At 49.1% G+C, this 19,598-nt stretch overlaps 1 protein-coding gene across 28 annotated transcripts in view; it reads left to right on the forward strand.

The window, feature by feature from the left end:
- Nucleotides 1-14,745, forward strand: part of LOC118967075 (uncharacterized) — an 86,311-nt gene extending 71,566 nt beyond the window's left edge. For 6 of the 28 annotated variants that reach the window (XR_012127817.1, XR_012127813.1, XR_012127820.1 and 3 more), the window contains 2 exons: nucleotides 1,081-1,141; nucleotides 1,691-3,030. Coding sequence is in view for 8 of the 28 variants with exons in the window: in XM_073228824.1 (XP_073084925.1) it covers nucleotides 1,081-1,141; nucleotides 1,691-1,751; nucleotides 12,947-13,430 (606 nt within the window). In the remaining 20 variants the exon portion in view is untranslated. The other 22 variants (XR_012127824.1, XM_073228825.1, XM_073228831.1 and 19 more) reach the window with 15 other exon arrangements.
- The last annotated feature ends 4,853 nt before the right edge of the window (nucleotides 14,746-19,598 follow it).

Genomic DNA, 19,598 nt, shown 5'->3' on the forward strand with positions numbered 1-19,598 from the left:
CCAGCCTGCTCCTCCTCTGTCCCCTCTCCCACCCTCAGGAGCCCTTTGTGACCAGGCCACCCTCTGTGTTGGGGCCCTACTGTGCTGTGCCCAAGCAAACACCCAGAGGTCAGTTGCCTGAGGGCAGCAGTGCGATTCAGACAATGGAGAATCCTCTCCTGTCTCTGAAAAGTGTTCTAGCTACCTGGCTGAGCCCCAGCTCCACCTCCTGGGTGACTGACACCATCATCATCCTGTGTGGACTGGGGCCTCTCCTTCTGTCACTCCCCTTCCCAAGTGATCCATCCTCACCACCACCTAGAAACATCAGGAAGGTAAGGAGCCCTTGGCCCAGGCCCGACTGAATGTTATTCTCTCTTTTCTATGATTACTTCTGCTTTTTGTAGTCAGCTGTAGAGGCTCCTGGGATGGGAAAGAAGAGAATATCTTTTCTCAGGAAAGAATACAAGGTCCTCATTCTAGGCATAAGCCAGGCCGGGCATGAGTTCCGGCAGGAGGATCTATTCAAAGATCCCAGAGAGGAGCCAGGTGGGCTAAAGGGCTCCAGGCCAAAGTCCCAAACCCAGGGGCCAGCAGCTGCGGCTGAGATCCTAAGAATTTGATGCCTGCGGGAGGACAGGCCCCGGAGCACTGATCCACCGGCTGCCTTCCTGGGGCAGGGGTCTGGGGCAGGGGCCTAGGGCGAGGCTTCGTCCAGGCTGACCCAAGGGCAGTGCTGAGCCCGCAGCACTTCTGACCAGGGGCTGCAGTGGGGCCCAGGCCTCGGGAGGCAGCGTGCGGCCTGACGGAGCTCAGAGGGGCTTGTGGGTCTGAGCACGTGTGTGTTTCTTGAGCAGAGAAATACACTGATGCAAGAAAGCCAGGGCGGGTCTCACATAGGAAGTCCTTCTTTACATTCTTCAAGGAAGGAAAACTGAAAATATTTTTATCTACTTTAAAAAAGTCCAACAAAGAAAACCTCGAGGCCCATTAGTTAAATGTAGACAGTAATGTTCACGGACTTTGAGATCTGCACCCCATTTGTGAGTTGAGTGAGACTTGGCCCCACCCTGTCGTGATTTTGGTTTTTTGGTCCCTCAGCATCACCCGGAGCCCAGGGAGAAGAACAGGAGGAGGAAGAAGAGAGGCGCAGCTCTGAGACGTGAGCGCCTGCCAGCTGGCCATGCCAACCCTGGAGGCAGCTTCCCTCGCTCCCGCCCAAGGGCCCAGCTCCATGACACCCCTGAGGATGCCAGCGGCAGGGCCTGTCCCTCAGGATTGGGAGCCTGTGGGAAGGCTGCTGGGCAGGAGATCCGAGCCTGGATGCTCCCCAGAGTCTGTGCTGGAACAAAGCTGAGAGGGGCTGGAAGTGGGTGTCACCCAGCACGGACTGGGTGGGCTGGAGTGGACCAAGAGTGCCTGGATCGGGAGGGGTGACTCCAGGTCCACATGGGGACAATGTGGTAAACTTTCCTCAGGGTGGCTGTGAGGGCCACAGTGGGTAATGGATGTAGAAGCCTCTTGAAAATACTAAAGCGTTCCCCGTCATAAGTCTTTATTGCCATCAGGGATCCTGCAGCCTTGGACACTGAGGCGTGGGCTCCAGACTTAAGCTCTGCAATGTCTCCCCGAAAGCGACATGGCACTCAGGCTCCTATAAGACCCCTAGGTCCCTGCCTTCCCCACCATGACCATGTCTTCCTCTTTCCAGGTTACAGATGTTGCCTGCGACAACTGGAGGTGGCAAGCAGCCTGATGTCACATCTAAAGATGTAATGAAGCTTACCCTTCTCTCTCGGGTCCTTCCTCCCAGAGCCTGTAATGGGACTCCAGGGCTGCAGCAGCCTGGGGCTGACTTGGGAGGGGCAGCCATGGGGACAGGTGTGGGTACAGTCCTGGGGTGTGGGACAGCAGGAACACCATGAAGTCAATGTGGGGGCTGTGGAGGGGAGGGGAGGGCCCCAGATGCCCACCCCTGCCTGGCTGCCTTGGCCCTCCTGGCTCCATCTGCTCCTGGCTGCAGCTTGTGCCTCCTGTCTTCTTCAGCCACCTGAGCAGGATCCCCAACAAGGGTGGCTCTCATCCTTTGTGACAGGACCCCCTGCAAAGCACAGACTGCTGTCCCCTTCAGCATCCCAGACCCCTCTGCTGAAGCAACCTCTGCCCCTGACCTCCACTGTTGCACCAGGCCCACCAGCCTCCACATGCTCTGTTCATCCACACTCCTCACTTGTGTTTTTAAAAATAAGTTAATCATTGTTGTCAATACCAGCGTCATTCACAGGTGAAGTAACAAAGACCACCTACAGAAGAACCACTTGCCATAAGAAGGCAGACAATTCAAAGACAGCAAGGGTGAGGAAAAGCTTTGTAAGAAAAAAGGGAAGCTTCTGCTAAGCCACGTAGAGGCAAAAATACGTTGGTAGCCATTCAGCTAGGCACTGTTCTGAGGTGGGTCCACAGAGATGTCTTTTGTGGGGCAGAGTTCTGATGTCACAATCTGGCCATTGTCCTTTTGTATACTCAGTCTGCAGGAAGAAATCTAAATTATTCTAACATGTGGGTTTTGCACTTGCCTTTGGGCCACAGCTCTGTAAGACTGTGCAGGAAGGAAAAACCTACTGCCACTTTAACACTGCACGTTAGGCAATAATTGCCTGACAAAAGGCTGTGTGGCAGGTGAACGGCATCGCCTTTGTTTCTTGGAATGTGATACAAACAGTGGAGAAAAAAATGGACTCTATAGCAAATTTGCTCAAAACCTACAATTAAATCAAGAAACTCAGGAGGAGAAAGCCAGTTAGCCAGAGAGTGGAAGATATCATTGCCCTGATTCATGACATCGACTTATACATAATCTGTGAAGTAATGCATTAGAGAAATGTGTTACTGCTAACCACTGCGTTCCTCTTTCTGTTCCCATTTCTTCGCAAAATAACTTAGATGAGTGGTAATTATTAAAACGGTCATGTTTAAAAGCTCTGCCTTTGATAAATGCTGTTGGCAGAACTTCCCGATTCCTGTTTAATATACGGTCTCTCTGAAATTGTATTCCTGTGTGCATCTGTCTAGATTTCTTTTGCTCACTAGTAAAACAGGATAAATTCATTACCACATCTGGAAGTTTTAAACTGAAGGGGAATGAGTAAATTTGGAACTTCCAAGGAATTAATGCTGACAGCTGGCAGCCAGCCTAGCAAGCTATCTGTTCAGAATTAATCTGTCAAGGAGAATAAGAGGAATTAGGATTTCTTGGTGATATGATGAGAGATGTGTTATATTTATTTTTAATAATTCAAAATAAAGGTAAGTGTAAGTCCAGGGAAAGAAAATCCCGGGGCAAAATACCTCTAAAAACCGAAATCAGTCAAAGGGAGAAATAAAGTTTAAAACCCATTTATTGCTTACAAAACTGCAGTCCACTCTCTCCTCAAGCAGCAACCACACAGGCCCTCCCCCTCACCTCTCAGGTACAGATAAGCCCTCTGTTGCCCAGGTAATTAACCATTGATATGGAGATGAACTCCACCCCTGAGGAACGATGCAAATGCACTAAAGCCTACTTTACACTTGCGAATGCCTGCTGATATGCAAATGTACCAAAACCAGGCAATATTTTCTGGAAATTCTACAATTTTACCCACAGTAAGTAAAACTGGAGAGTAAGAAATAATGCCCGTTTTATGTACTAAATTTGAGGAAAACTGAAAGGAAAGGAGCGACACAGCAGCAATTCACTGGAGAGTTCCGCTTTATTAGGGAAAGGTGCTGGGTTATATAGGAAGGGGCATGAATTGATTGAGGTGTCACTTCTATGGGGCTGGTGGCTGTTGGCTAGGTGCTGGGATTGGGAGGGGGGCGAGAGGTGATTGGGCTTCAGGTGGCGCCGGCGGGAACTGAGGATCCCCCGAAGAGAAGCCGGAAGTTTGCCATCTTACTGGTGGGGACCCTTCATTCCCCCCTTTCTCTATGGGTTTGTGGACGTTGCTTTCTCTCTGGCTGCTTCCTGCTGAACAGGGGCGGAGAAGGGAGTGAGGGCTTGAGTATTGGGAGGAAAGGGTTGATAGGACTCCCCGCAGTAAGGACGAGTAGATGTGGACTTCTTCAGGTTTGGAAATCAATGAAGGTTCCCTGTAACCATAGGTTGAGGACCTGTTGATTCCAATGGTGCCAAGAGGATATGGGTGTCAGGAGCTAGGCGTCTGCGGCCATTGTTTCCAGGAACAGTTTCCAGTGGAGAGAGGGGTCATTCTTAGCGTGTGGTGAGGGTGAGTGATCTTCTGTGGCCAGAAGCTGGTAGTTCCTGAGTAAAAGCTGGTTGAAAGCTTGATTAGAGATTTTTCCGACTTGGGATTTGATGAACTTTATTATACAGGGTAAGAAGAGACAGGCAAGAAGAATGATTATTATGGGGCCTGCAATGGGCCAGAGCCAGGTGAGGAGGGGGTTTGTTAGTATTGAAGAGAATGGGTTGGAATTGGAAGCAGAGTGGAGACTGGAGGCAAGGTCGGTGAGTTTTTTGATGTCAGTTTCTACAATGCCGGATTCGTTGATGTAATAGGAGCACTCTTCCCGGGGGAAGACGCAGGTGCCGCCCTTCTCGGCTGTAAGCAGATCTAGGACCCGCCGGTATTGAAGGATGACTTTAGCTAGCCAAGTGACCTGTCTGGAGAGAGGCTAGGGAATCGGCAGTGGATGTCAGGGCACCCTCAAGTTTGGTGTTGAGATCTCTAACTGCCTATAGAGAGTGACCTAAGGCTTCTCCCGAAAACCGTGCCCCAATGGCTGAGGTGATCAAAGAGCTACTGACCATGATGGGAAGGAAAGCAGCTCTTTTTGTGCGCGAGGGCAAGGGAGGTTGGAGCTCAAGAAATTCTGCCATGCTGTAAAGTGTTAACCGTGGGGTTAGGGTGACGAGAATGCAGGGTGTATTGGAGTTGAGAGGCAGTGAGTTGAAAAGACTGCCATTACACCAAAAGAAGTGTCCCGGTTGTGTAAAAGTCTTAGAGCCGGAGGTAGGGGTGTAGACAGAGAGGCAGTGAAGTGCGCTGGAGGGGGGGTGGAGTTGGGCCTACACAGTGGTGGATGGTGAGATTATCTGCGTATTCTGGTTCCCATAGGGGTATGTCTGCCAGGGGGCAGAGGGGTTGTCTTTCTGCATGGAAGTAGTTGGAAATATTAAGGGGCATGGCGGCCAGCAGTGGGCGCTGTAGTGATGCGCACAAGAAACAATTGGCTGCGTTAAGGGTGTGGTTGAGAAAGATGGTGGTGTCCTGAATGAGCTGTAATGAAGAATAGGAGAAATGGGAAGAGGGGCAGGGATAAGAAGATGAAGAGGCGCCATCAAGAGTTTGGATAATGACTTTTTCGGAATGTCTGCTATCTGATGCAACTTGAGAGATCTGGGAATGAGAGGGAACATACTTTTGAGAGATATGAAGGGTACTGTGGGGGGTCAAGGACCCCCCTCCCCGTAGTAAACTGAGGCTGTGACTCTGGCAGCCCATCGAAAATCCCAGGGATCTGGGATTGATAAGGAGAATGAGCCGTTGGGATATTTCATGAAACAGTTGGAGGAGTAATACTATGGGTACTGGAAGTTACTCATGTAGTGAATGGCGCAAGATTAGTAGGGACATCTCCTTTAGGTGTCTGGCCATCGCCTGCAATAGGCTTGTTTTTGGTCAGAGGAAGCAGAGGTAGGGAGAATAAGGGTAGCTGCTAGTGAACACTTCGGTGGAGGGAGGAAAGTGGAGGTATAAAGGCTCAGAGCAGTTTTTCAGAGGGCAGTCTGGTGTGGCAATGAGGGGAGTAACTTTTGTTTGATGCTGTGTGTAAGTCTCTCTGACTTTGAATCGCCATACAAAGGAGGCTGGGGTGGTGGGGAAGACAATAGGAATGAGGAAAGAAAGCAAGAGAGCAGTAAAGGAGGAAAAAGTCATGATTCGGGTATGGATGGCAAAGGGGGTGAATGGGATTTTGGAGGAAAGAGGACAATAAGGTGAGGAGTCTGGAGGGAGGGAGAGTCTGTAAACTTTTGTAGGTTAAGAGATCTTTTAGGTGATGTGGGGACAGAATGGTAAGGGGCGCTCTGAATGTCAGTTTATGAGCTGCCTTCTGCAAGAGCTGTCTAGCGGCTAATGCTCGTAGGAAGGGGGCCTATCCCCGAACTGTGGGGTCTAATTGCTTGGAGAGATAAGCTACTGGGGCAAAGGATGGGCCATAATAATTGGCCTAGGACTCCTAGAGCTTGACTGGACCTCTCATGAATGTATAATGAGAAGGGCTTCGACAAATCAGGAAGATGGAGAGCTGGGGCTTCCACAAGGGCTTGACAGAGCTTAATGAAGGAGTGTCTGGGTGAGGAGGGTAATTGTTTTTTAGGGGGGGGCTCTTGCTGAGGTCGTATAGGGGTCTTGCCAACAGGGAGCAGGGAGAAGTTAGGGATCTACGTTCTAAAATATTTAGCCAGGCTTAGGGCCTAGAAAGGAAAGGATTTCTGTCTTGGTTTTGGGAATGGGCAGGTCAGAGAGGAGCCATTTTCTTTCTAAGGTAATGGACTTTCTTTGTTGAGATAGAAGGAATCTGAGGTAAGTGACAGGAGGGGAAGAGATTTGAGCTTTGACGGGGGATACTCGGTAACTTCTGGAAGCTAGAAGGTTAAGTTGGGAGGCAGTGTCAAGTTGAGACTGTTCTCACGAGAGACTGCAGAGTAGAAGATTGTCTATGTATTATAATAAGGTGGACTTGGAGTGATCATGATGAAACTGTTTGAGGTCCTGAGCTAGGACCTGTCCAGAAATATGGGGACTATCTCGGAAGCTTTGTGGCAAAACTGTCCAAGTGAGTTGTTCAGAATGTCTTGTGTATGGGTCCGTCCAGGTGAAGATGAAAAAATCATGGGAGCAGGGGTCTAGAGGGATAGAAAAATGGGTCTTTGAGATCTAGGACTGAGAAGTGGGATGCTGAGGCAGGGATCTGCGATAAAAGGCTGTATGGATTTGGAACTAAGGGATGGATAGGGACAACGGCCATGTTGATGAGGTGAAGGTCTTGGACAAGGCGGGAAGATCCGTTGGTTTTTTTAACAGCTAATATGGGGGTATTAAATGGGGAGTGAGTAGGTCTGAGGTAATTTTTGTTTAAGAGATCTTGAATGATGGGTTGGAGGCCTATGAGGGCTGAAGTGGTTAGGGGGTATTGGGCCTGACAGATATACTGAGAGGGATCACGTAATTTGATAGAGGCAGGAGGACATAGGGCTACGGAGGGGCTTATAATTTCCCAAACTTTGGGATTTACAGGGTGTATGAGGGCGGAACCAGAGCTTTCATTGGGTAGAGGGGGGTCGTTGGCTATGAGGGCCATCAGAAAGGGAGTACTGGGGGCTGTGGGAGTGGATATAGTTATGGAAACGTGGAGGAGGGAAAGGTTGTCTCGTCTTAGTGAAGGGACACTGGGGCATAACTAGGAAGGAGTGGGAGAAAGGTATGAGACTGTCTAGGATTGTGCATAAAAGGGCGGGGGGTTTTAATGGGAAAATCTGTTTACCTCCTACCCCTACTATAGGAGTAATGGCAGGCGTGGTAGGGCCCCGGTATTCTCGCAAGACTGAGAAGGTGGCTCTTGTATCTAGGAGGAAGGACATGGGGCGACTGTCTACTGTTAAAGTAACCCTGGGCTCCTGTTTGGTGATGGAAATGGTTGGGCGAGAAGCCCCCAGGCCCCGTCAATCTTCTTCTGCCAGCCCCACTATGGCGGGCTTAGGATGGGGGTTGTTCGTCCAGCCTCCCCTTCGGGTGGTTGGGCAATCAGACCCCCAGTGGCCCTTTTTGTGGCATCTGGGGCATGGGATGGTAGGAGATCTGGGGAGGGGCATGCCCTTGACCAATGTCCCTCTTTTCTACACTTGAAACAAGCTCTTGGTGGGGGCTTGTTTGTAGAGGGGCGCCCAGGTTGTGGTTTTATCAGCTGGGCCAACATTTGGAAATTGGCCTGATCAGCCTTTTGTTTACAGCGTTCTTTCTCCTCCTCCCGGTTATGGAAGACTTTAAAGGCCACTGTTAGGATCTCAGTCTGTGGGATAGGGGGGCCCTGTTCTAACTTTTTGAGTTTAGCTTTAATGTCGGGGTAGCTTTGAGCTAGGAAGTATGTCATAAGGACATGTCTTCTTTCAGGTGTTTCTGGGTCCAGGATGGTATGCTGTAATAGGGCTTGAGTGAGTCTAAGAACTCGGAGGGGGTTTCGTCTCTCTTTTGAAGTATGTCTTGTAGCTTTTGAAAACTGAGTACTTCACGAACTGCCTTTTTCAGACTTGCTATTAAGCAGGAGGCAAAAATATTTGGAGAGGACAGACTCATGGCGGTGTTATAATCTCAGTGTGGGTCTTGTTCAGGGACAGCAGTGGGGCCAGGGGGATAGGTGGGATCAGTCCTGTGGGTTTCGGTAGCGTGCGTTTGGGCGAAGTCCCAAACTCGTCTACGCTCTTCAGGGAGGAGAGTATTGGCCAGGAGGACGAAAATGTCATGATGCGTGAGGCTGTAAGACTGGAGGGTCCATTGAAACTCCCTGATGTATGTCGTGGGATCAGTGGAAAAGGAACTTAGGCGTTTCTCTAGTTGGGCTAAATCTCCTAAGGAGAAAGGGATGTGAATGCGCACGATGCCTTCGGAGCTTGCTACTTCCCGGGGGGGGGGGCGATAATTTTGGGAGGCCCTTGGGACCGACTCTGAGGGGGACTGAAGTGTTCTGGCTCAGTCTGTGGGGCAGTGACATGGTCTGGCTGCGCCTATTCAAGCAGGTCCTGAAGTGCGGAAGGGGGGCAAAGAAAATAAAGATAGAATCAGACTCACGTGTTGCCAGCCTACAGCCCAGCTGCTTGCCTCTGCTGCTCTAGTTGGGCTTGAATTCATGACTCTGAGGTTTAGAGTCCCATGCTCTACTAACTGAGCTATAGCAGGGCTCCAGTTAATTGCTTATGGAATGCGTTGTTTTCTATTCTTGCCACATCGGCAAGTGGAGGAAGGGCATAGCTAGAAGCAGGGGCGGTGTTTCTACACATCTTTAAGGTCTCCCTATTTTCAGAGTGAGGAGTCTTGGCAAGATATGTTTTTGTGGACAGATAACTTCTAAGGACTGCACATGTTTTTGTGGACAGATAACTTCTAAGGACTGCACCAGTTTTTGTTTAGCTTGTGCTTTCCCATGCTGCGTTCAGACATGGGGAGAGGTGCTTTCCCATTCTCTCTACAAACATGTGAGAAGACAAAGGTGGTCCCTAACAGGGGAGAAACAGGTGATGAGGGCAAAGACGGAGGAGGCCCCTGGGACTTAGTTAAAGGGGGGCTGAAAGGCTCAGGCTTAATCTGCATGGAATAAAGGTGGAGGAGGTGAGATGGGGGAGGAGATGGTTGGGGAGGAAGGGAGGAGGGCTGTTGTAGGAGAAGAAGGGGAAGGGAGTGAACAGGAGGCTTCTGCGGGGGCGGCGCCTTCCAGGCTAGGAGAACTTGGGAGGGGGCGGGGAGAGGAGGAGGTGGAAAGCTTCGATATAGGGAATCTCCTTCCATTTTTTCAGGCGCTGGCAGTAGTTAAAAAGATCGCGAGTGATGTTAAGATTAAGAGTTCCCCCTGTGGGCCATTGGTTGTTATTGTCTAGGGGGTATGTCGGCCAATCTTGGGAGCAATATTTATGGAGAAGTTTTGGTTTTATATCAGGTGTCAGGGAGAGGGTAGCCAGATGCTTAAGCAGGCATTCAAGAGGTGAACTTTCAGGGAGGGATGAGGAGGCTCCCATGGCTAAAGGACAGAGGAGACAAACAGGGGAAGACGAACAGAGATCCTTGGACTGGAAGCACCCACAAGGAGACAAAGGGCGTCCCCGATAATCCTTGGTGGTCTGCGGTAACTCTTTCTTAGGAAGTGTGGGTCGTCACCCAGACTTCCCTAAGAAGGCAGAGTGCCGGAGTTACGAGGTACCTAGCGCTAGGCGTTTTCGGCGGACGGAGCAGAAGGAGGAGGGGGGGAAAGGGAGCGTTCTTATCCACAAAGGAGTCACCTCGTTTATGGCTGTTGGAGGGGGGTGCCTGAGAGTCGGCCGCAGCCGTGAAGGCCTGAGGCGGGGATTTATGACTGTCGGAGGAGGGGCCTGAGCGTCCACCGCAGCCGTGAAGGCCTGAGGCGGGGAGTGTTCCCTCCTCATCCCCGAGCGTCAGGGCCTTGCTGGACAATCACGGTCAATGGCACTGCGATAGCTTGGAGAAGAGTGGCCCACTCCGGGGGGAAAACTTAACCTAAAGGCCAGAGAGGAGTGGTGAGTGTGATGAGCCAGCGCCGGAAAAAGAGGACAAGGGCAAGCTGCTTCTGGTGTCGGGGGGAAGACGGGGCCCAGTTGGGGTGTCCTGTCTCCCAGGTTTCGGCACCAATGAAAGGAAAGGAGCGACACATAGCAGCAATTCACCGGAGAGTTCTGCTTTATTAGGGAAAGGTGCTGGGTTATATAGGAAGGGGCATGAATTGATTGAGGTGTCACTTCTATGGGGCTGGTGGCTGTTGGCTAGGTGCTGGGATTGGGAGGGGGGCGAGAGGTGATTGGGCTTCAGGTGGCGCCGGCGGGAAATGAGGACCCCGAAGAGAAGCCGGAAGTTTGCCATCTTACTGGTGGTGACCCTTCAGTTATATTACCAAGGCTTTAACTGGAACGTCATACCTGAGAGACGTGTGTAAATTCAGATATGAACAGACAGCTTTAAGGAACTAAGATTGACTTTATAAAGCCAACAAAGCCCCTTAGAGGAACTGGCCTGGTACCTTGCTTACAGAGTTCCCAGCAGCCTGACCAGGTAAGGAAGGTCACTTCCTGGCAAGTGCAGGAACCTCAGGAATGTCTTGGGAATCTCAAGAAGAGAAGAATTCACCCAAATCTCCAGGTACTGCAGGCACAACCTGATGGCAAGTCTGGCTTAGCTTTCTGGCCTCAAGAAGCCCTTTAAAGTTCAATTTGAAATTCCTTACAAAAAGTTCCAGCAAAGCACATTTAAAAGATCCCAGGTAATCCGTTACTCTTCTTGCTGCACTTATGCAAATAATCAAGCCAACTGTTAATTATTTTCTTAATCTGGTTACTTCTAATAAAAATGAGGGTGATTTTAGAGAAAAGTATTATTTCAATAATGCAGCCTTGTCCATACTAAATCCTAATACTAGTCATTGAGATGTAAACTTGATCCAGAATTCTAGTTTCCCCATGATACCTGGCTATGATTCTCAATTAGACTCTTCATATTTCTAGTTCTCATATTCAGCCATGCATACTTACTCTCGTCAAGTTTGTCCTTCCAGAATAGAAAATCCAACTTCAGATGTTGCTACTTAACCTAATAACAATTTGTTCTATCTTGCCTAGAAGCCACAAAACACTAAATAGTAATAGAAATGAAACCCAGAATAGAAGCGCCAACCTTCTGATGCCCTCTCAACTGACCAATGATGGAGACCTAGCTGCACCCTTTACTGCGCCCCCTCTCAGCATGAAGCAGCCGAGCGGTCATCGCCCCTTTTCCCTAGCAGCAGCTAAGGTCTTCATCTGTAGAGGGGGGAATGAGACAGGGACCATAGGCTTAGACAGAATAAGGTGAGAGCCTCTGGAGAAAGCAAGGCTGGATATTTGCAGTCAGAGCAATGTAAAACTACATGCTACGAAACCCCGCCCCTACTAAAACTATGTTGAACATTGAGCTCTAGAATCATTCTTCAGTGAGATCAGTTAATGTTCCCCAGATAAAGAAGAGTAGCATGTTTTATTATGCTAATCACTTGTAAACGTGTGTAAGATTCACTTTAGCATACTAAAAGGCCCAGGTCTATGTGCTGTCTTTCCTCCTTCAGATCTGAGGAGGTAATTTTGCAAACTGAGCAACTAATTTAGCATGCAGACCCAGCTGTAGACGGCATAGTAAAAGGCAGGATTCTTTAGCAAATAGACAATATCTCAGCCCACCTTGGGAGCTGAGCAGGCAGCCTTTTGATATGCTCCCAGACTAAGACGCTGGTATCCCAGAGAAAAATCAAGGCAGGAAATTCCTTATGTTAAGTTAGTTTTTAATATTCAGAGAACACTTAACAAGTCCTTCCCCAAGGCTTTAGAGATAGTCCCCACCTTTTTGGACAGGCTCTAACACAAGACCTCTCTCGAGCTCCACCCTTCTTCAATATGTAGATGATCTCCTGTGCAGTCCCTCCCTACAAACGTCTCAACAGGATACTATTCTCCTTTTAAACTTTCTCTCTGAACACAGCTATCGAGTTTCACCCTCCAAAGTTCAGCTGTCTGCCACTCAGGTCACATACCTGGGAGTTCGGCTCTCCCTGCTCTACAAAGCCATTACCAGACAGGAAAAAACTTCCCAAAACCATGCCCATTCCAAACACCAAGCAACACCATCCCTAACTCAAATGGCAAAGACCATACACAGTAATCCTTTCCATGCCAACTGCAGTTAAACTCCAGGGTCTTCCCCACTAGATACACAACTCCCACCTTAAGCCGTTTGTCTTAGCTTATTCCCTTCCCACCATATCTCCCACGAAATCCTACTCCTCCACCCTGACAGGACCTCTTACTTTCCACATTTCGTGCTGCTCATCTCCACTTCCACTCATCACCGAAGTTCCTGCCAGTACAGAGTCCTAAGACCTCCCTTACAACCGCCATGTGTCATGCCTCAAGATTATTAACCCTGGTCTCAACACTTAATCTCTCTCACCAGACCTATCTTCCCAATGCCAGCCCTTTCTTCTCTTTCAGACTGTCCAAAAGATTGCACCATCAGATTCCCTTTGCCCTACAGATTGCTTTGCTGCCTACACATGTCCCAAAAAATGCTATTAATTCAGCCACCCTATGTAAACATAGCAATCAGCCCAAATGCAAAAAATTTCTAACCAAACCTTTAACCAGCTTATATTACAGGATTACCAACCCCTCTCCAAAGACGATGATCCTTATTGAACCTGGAACATGCCATTGCCACTGCAGACCAGGGGCTCATCTGAGGACCACCCCCCATCAATACAAGAATGAACTTCATCACCCCTTCCCAAATCTTCTACCACTTATAAAACAGAAAAGGGAGGAATATAAGAATATAATAATTTATCCTTCATTTACCACATGGTCCCAAGCACATAAGCCAGTGAGAATTATGCCTGGGCTTGCCCCCACCTTATCTCTAAACACCCCGACCCTCCCCCAAAGCAACAGGCCAAGCGGATCTGCCACAAAGAAGGCACCACGCTGCTGCCCTCTCTCTGTGTGTCTGTCTCGCTGCTCTTTGTCTCTCTCTGCTCTCTGTCCCTCTCTCTTTCTCCCTACTCCCCCTCTGGGGCAGCCACTTTCTCCTTCAGATAATAAAATCTCTTGCGTGGGCCCATGTCTCCTGAGTCGTTCTGGGTAAGGAGGGTCACGGCGAGATACCCTTTCAGTGATCATTTCCTAGTATATCAAAATATCAAATCATTAAGTGGTACACCTGAAACTAATACAGTGTTATATGTCACTTATACCTCAATTTGAAATATTAGATAAAGAAACCTCCCCTTAGGTCACCTTAGGGAAGCCAGCACACTTCCATGAGTTTTACGTAGGGAATCCTATAAGGGTAAAGGGAGGAGAAAAATGCCCTCCTGTTTCCAGCAGGAAGAGGTAAAAAAGTTACTCTTTTGAAATAAGAACACTCTGCTCTCCTTAAGAAGATCCCGACCTGGAGTGAAATTTGTTTATTAAAGCCTAAACAACAGAGGGGAAGGGAAATACTGAACAACTTCCCCTTATAGTCTTTTTGTCTCCTTTAAGGGTGAGGAAGCTGAAAAGCAGTTGTGAGGGTCACAGCCCAGGAAAACCAGTTCGCTAAGAGACCATGGCTAATTATAGTACGGGGTACTTCATCTATTCCCGCACCTTACCACCGCGTCAAAAGGGCACTTGTATAATAACAGGGATTGCAGACAAAAGAATTGCAAGCCCCAGATACTTTCTAAGGAGTCTCCAGGTACACCCAAGTGCAACAGGGAGAGAAACCAAAACTGCACGCGATGTGATTTTAGCTTCCGATACCACCACAAGGTCTCCTTTGTCTCGCAGTGTCCAACAACTAGGATTCCGCATCGCCGGAGCAAGCGCTAGGGTGCTAGCCGCCGCCACCACCGCCGCCACGCCAGGGACCCAGCAAAACCGCGAGGGGGCACTAGGGCCCCACAGCCCCGACCACCGCGCATTCCTGCTCCCACTGTATCTATGCCTTGTTTTAAACACACCTCTTTGGCTCAGAGTGTGATCACAAGGATTGTTAAAAAACAGGAAAGCTCCAAATGAAGTCATTTGCCACCCACCTCAAAACAGCAAAGCAGAGACAATTACAGTTTCAACCTATTTCACGGATTCACCGTTTAATGATCTGAAATTTCCTGACCAGCTGAGCTAATCTGCGTGATAAAAAAACTGCCATTTTTTTCCACAAAAAAGACGTCCTCGCCTGAAACAAACCCTTCCTTTCTTTTGCTAATAACTTCACATCTCATCATCCTTCCTATAAAAACCTTCCATTTTGTACAATTCCTCAGAACTCCCCTCTACCTGCAAGATGGGGTGCTGCCCAATTCATGAATCACTTCATAAAGCCAATTAGACATTCAGATTTACTTGAATTTTTTTTGTCTTATGCATATTTTTTTGCAATTATAGTCTTCCATACTTTGTTGATAGGTTGATTTTGATCATGGAATCTCAAATGAATCTACAGCATGTTTGTTTCTTTGTTTGCTTTTTAACCACAGGGGCAGGTGGCATGATTCAATTTTAACAAAAACAAATCATGTGAATACACCTAAGCTTCCAAAAAATCCAGGTTCTAAGAATTATTCCAAAATTATCGCGGCTTTGCCCCCATCACCTGTTTCCCCCCGCATAGACTGAGCAAGAACCCTTCAGTCTCCCTCAGACACGGTCCCGAGGGCCTCCCAAATTTATCGCCCCCCTCCGGAAAGTAGCAGAATCCAAAGGCATCGTGCATGTTCACGTCCCTTTCTCCTAAGGAGATTTAGCCCAACTAGAGAAACGCCTAGGTTCCTTTTCCACTGATCCCACGACATACATCAGGGAGTTTCAATGGACCCTCCAGTCTTACAGCCTCACACATCATGACATTTTCATGCTCCTGGCCAATACTCTCCTCCCTGAAGAGGGTAGACGAGTTTGGGACTTCGCCCAAACGCACGCTACCGAAACCCACAGGACTGACACCACCTATCCCCCTGGCCCCACTGCGGTCCCTGAACAAGACCCACACTGGGATTATAACACCGCCGTGGGTCTCCACTCTCGAGATATTTTTGCCTCCTGCTTAATAGCAGGTCTGAAAAAGGCAGCTCATAAAGTAGTCAATTTTCAAAAGCTCCAAGACATAATTCAAAAGAGAGATGAAACCCCCTCTGAGTTCTTAGACTCCCTCAAGCCCTATTACAGTATTCCAGCCTAGACCCAGAAACACCTGAAGGAAGACATGTCCTTATGACATACTTCCTAGCTCAAAGCTACCCCGACATTAAAGCTAAACTCAAAAAGTTAGAACAGGGCCCCGTTACCCCACAGACTGAGATCCTAACAGTGGCCTTTAAAGTCTTCCATAACCGGGAGGAGGAGAAAGAACGCCGTAAACAAAAGGCTGATCAGGCCAATTTCCAGATGTTGGCCCAGCTGATAAAACCACAACCTGGGAGGCCCTCTACAAACAAGCCCCCCCCCCCCAGGAGCTTGTTTCAAGTGCTGAAAAGAGGGACATTGGTCAAGGACGTGCCCCTCCCCCAGATCTCTACCACCCCATGCCCCAGATGCCACAAAAAGGGCCACTGGGGGTCTGATTGCCCAACCACCCGACGGGGAGGCTGGACGAACAACCCCCATCCTAAGCCCGCTGTAGTGGGGCTGGCAGAAGAAGATTGACGGGGCCCAGGGGCTTCTCGCCCAACCATTTCCATCACCAAACAGGAGCCCAGGGTTACATTAACAGTAGACGGTCACCCCATCTCCTTCCTCCTAGATACAGGAGCCACCTTCTCAGTCTTGCGAGAATACCGGGGCCCTACCACGCCAGCCATTACTCCTATAGTCGGGATAGGAGGTAAACAGATTTTCCCATTAAACCCCCCCCCCTTTTATGCACAATCCAAGACAATCCCATACCTTTCTCCCACTCCTTCTTAGTTATGCCCCAGTGTCCTGTCCCTTTACTAGGACGAGACATCCTTTCCCTCCTCCTCGTTTCCATAACTATCCACTCCCACAGCCTCCAGTACTCCCTTTCTGATGGCCCTCATAGCCGACAACCCCCCTCTACCCAATGAATGCTCCAGTTCCGCCCTCATACACCCTGTAAATCCCAAAGTTTGGGACATTACAAGACCCTCCATGGCCCTATGTCCCCCTGCCTCTATCAAATTACGTGACCCCTCTCAGTATATCTGTCAGGCCCAATACCTCCTAACCACTTCAGCCCTCATAGGCCTCCAACCCATTATTCAAGATCTCTTAAACAAAATTACCTCAGACCCACTCACTCCCCATTTAATACTCCCATATTAGCTGTTAAAGAAACCAACGGATCTTCCCGCCTTGTCCAAGACCTTCGCCTCATCAACATGGCTGTTGTCCCTATCCATCCCTTAGTTCCAAATCCATACACCCTTTTATCGCAAATCCCTGCCTCAGCACCCCACTTCTCAGTCCTAGATCTCAAGGACGCATTTTTTTCTATCCCTCTAGACCACGCCTCCCAAGATTTTTTCACGTTCACCTGGATGGACCCATACACCAGACATTCTGAACAACTTACTTGGACAGTTTTGCCACAAGGCTTCTGAGATAGTTCCCATATTTTTGGACAAGTCCTAGCTCAAGACCTCAAACAGTTTCATCATGATCACCCCGAGTCCACTTTATTACAATATGTAGATGATCTTCTACTCTGCAGTCCCTCATGTGAACAGTCTCAACTTGACACTGGGTCTCTACTTAACCTTCTAGCTTCCAGAGGTTACCGGGTATCCCCCGTCAAAGCTCACATCTCTTCCCCTTCTGTCACTTACCTTGGATTCCTTCTGTCTCAACAAAGAAAGTCCATTACCTTAGACAGAAAACGACTCCTCTTTGACCTGCCCGTTCCCAAAACCAAGACCGAAATCCTTTCTAGACCTGGCTGGGTATTTTAGAGCGTGGATCCCTAACTTCTCCCTGTTTGCAAGACCCGTATACGACCTCAGGAAGGGCCCCCCTGAAGAACCATTATCATCCTCACCCCGACACTCCTTCATTAAGCTCCGTCAAGCCCTTGTGGAAGCTCCAGCACTCCATCTCCCTGATTTGTCAAAACCCTTCTCATTATACATTCATGAGAGGTCCAGTCAAGCCCTAGGAGTCCTAGGCCAATATTATGGCCCATCCTTTGCCCCAGTAGCTTATCTCTCCAAGCAATTAGACCCCACAGTTCAGGGATGGGCCCCCTGCCTACGTGCATTAGCCGCTGGACAGCTCTTGCAGAAAGAAGCTCATAAACTAACATTCGGAGTGCCCCTTACCATTCTGTCCCCACATCACCTAAAAGATCTTTTAACCTACAAAAGTTTACAGACTCTCCCTCCCTCCAGACTCCTGACCTTACTATCCTCTTTCCTCCAAAATCCAAACATTTATTTCCTCCCCTGCCAGCCCCTGAATCCGGCCACTCTTCCTCTTCTACCCTACTCTCCTCATACTTCCTCGCATGATTGCCTAGAAGCCCTTCACAACTTCCTTCCGTGCCACTCCACGATCTCCAAAGGAGCCCTCTCACACTCCGACCTCATCTGGTTTACTGATGGGTCCTCCTTTAAACATGAGGGCACCCACTACTCAAGATATGCAGTAGTGTCCCTCGAAGATGTCATTGAGACACGAGCCCTACTCCCTGGTACAACCAATCAACAGGCCGACCTCATTGCAGCCACCAGAGCTTGCACTCTGGCCCGGGACACGTCTCTCACATTGTACACTGACTCCAAGTACGTATTCCACATTCTCTTGTCTCACACGGCAGTATTGAAAGAACGAGGCCTCCTCAGCACAAAAGGAAATTCCGTAACTATTTCAGCCTTAATTACTAAACTTCTAGAGGCTTCACAACTCCCACACCGACTAGGCATAGTCCACTGCAAATCACATCAAAAGGATGACTCCCCCATTGCAAGAGGAAACAACAAAGGTGACAGAGTAGCCCGGTCAGTTGCCCTATCAGAAGACACACCAGACAACAATCCATCTGCCCTTGGAGTTTTAGCCTTATCACAAGACACCCTCTGCTCCCAGGACAAAGAGTCTCTCTTCCGCCTCTTACATGATCTGTTCCATCCGAGCCCCCAATCCTTGATCCATTTTTTACAATCTTTTTTTCCTCTCTCTCCTGAAGACAAAACCCTACTTAACCAAATCACCTGCAGGTGCACCATCTGCCAACGCACTTACCCTAATACCCTCCCTCAAGGCTGGATCCTTCCTGGCTCATCAAGCAAGGGGTAATGTCCCCGCTGCAGATTGGCAAATAGACTTCACTAACATGCCCCCTGTACGGCGTACCAGATACCTACTCGTGTTAGTAGATACATTTTCAGGATGGGTCGAAGCTTTCCCCACCACTAACAAATGAGCTTCCGCAGTTGCCTCTATCCTCCACACCCAGATCTTTCCTAGGTTCGGGATGCCCACTTCCCTCCAATCAGATAACGGCCCTGATTTCACTGCCCAAATTATCCAGAACTTCTCCAAGTCACTCTTGCTCCCCTGGCATTTACATTGTCCTTACCGATCACAAGTTCGGGAAAAGTAGAAAGAGCCAATAGGACTCTAAAAGATATCCTGACCAAACTATCTCTAGAACTACACCTTGACTGGGTTCTCTTACTTCCCTTAGCTCTACTCCGCATTTGAGCCCGCCCAAAGAAACCTTCCTTCGTGTCGCCCTTTGAGAAAATGTACGGCCGCCCGATTCTACCCCCAGGGCTCCCTTCCCACAAAGGAACAATTCCTCCCAATATGGCTCTTCCACTACTCTCTCTCCTCCGCACTGAATTGTGGAAATACCAGGATTGGCTCCTTCCTGATCCATCCGCCTCCCAAAATCCTCCTGTCTCACAGGCCGGCCAACTAGTGTTTTATAAGCCACCAGAGGATCGGCCCTCTCTCACCCCGAAATGGGAAGGTCCACACCCAGTTATTCTCTGCACCCCCTCAGCCGCCAAGCTCTCACTGCCTGATAACTCTGTCACCCCTTGGATTCATATCTCCAGGTTGAAACCAAATACCCAAGACCCACCTTCTCTGGACACCCAAGATCCATCAGTCACAATCCAGAGTCCTTCGGATACAGCCCAAGATGCTGTCTACTCTACCACGCCTCATCCCTCTGATCCCTTGAAGCTCCGCATCTCCCGTGCACCCCCTTTGCCATCCATACCCGAATCATGACTTTTTCTTCCTTTACTGCTCTCTCACTTTTTTTCCTCATTCCTATTGTCTTCCCTGCCACCCCACCCTCCTT

This window comes from Manis javanica, chromosome 2, assembly GCF_040802235.1.
Source record: "Manis javanica isolate MJ-LG chromosome 2, MJ_LKY, whole genome shotgun sequence".
NCBI classification, from domain to species: Eukaryota; Metazoa; Chordata; class Mammalia; order Pholidota; family Manidae; genus Manis; species Manis javanica.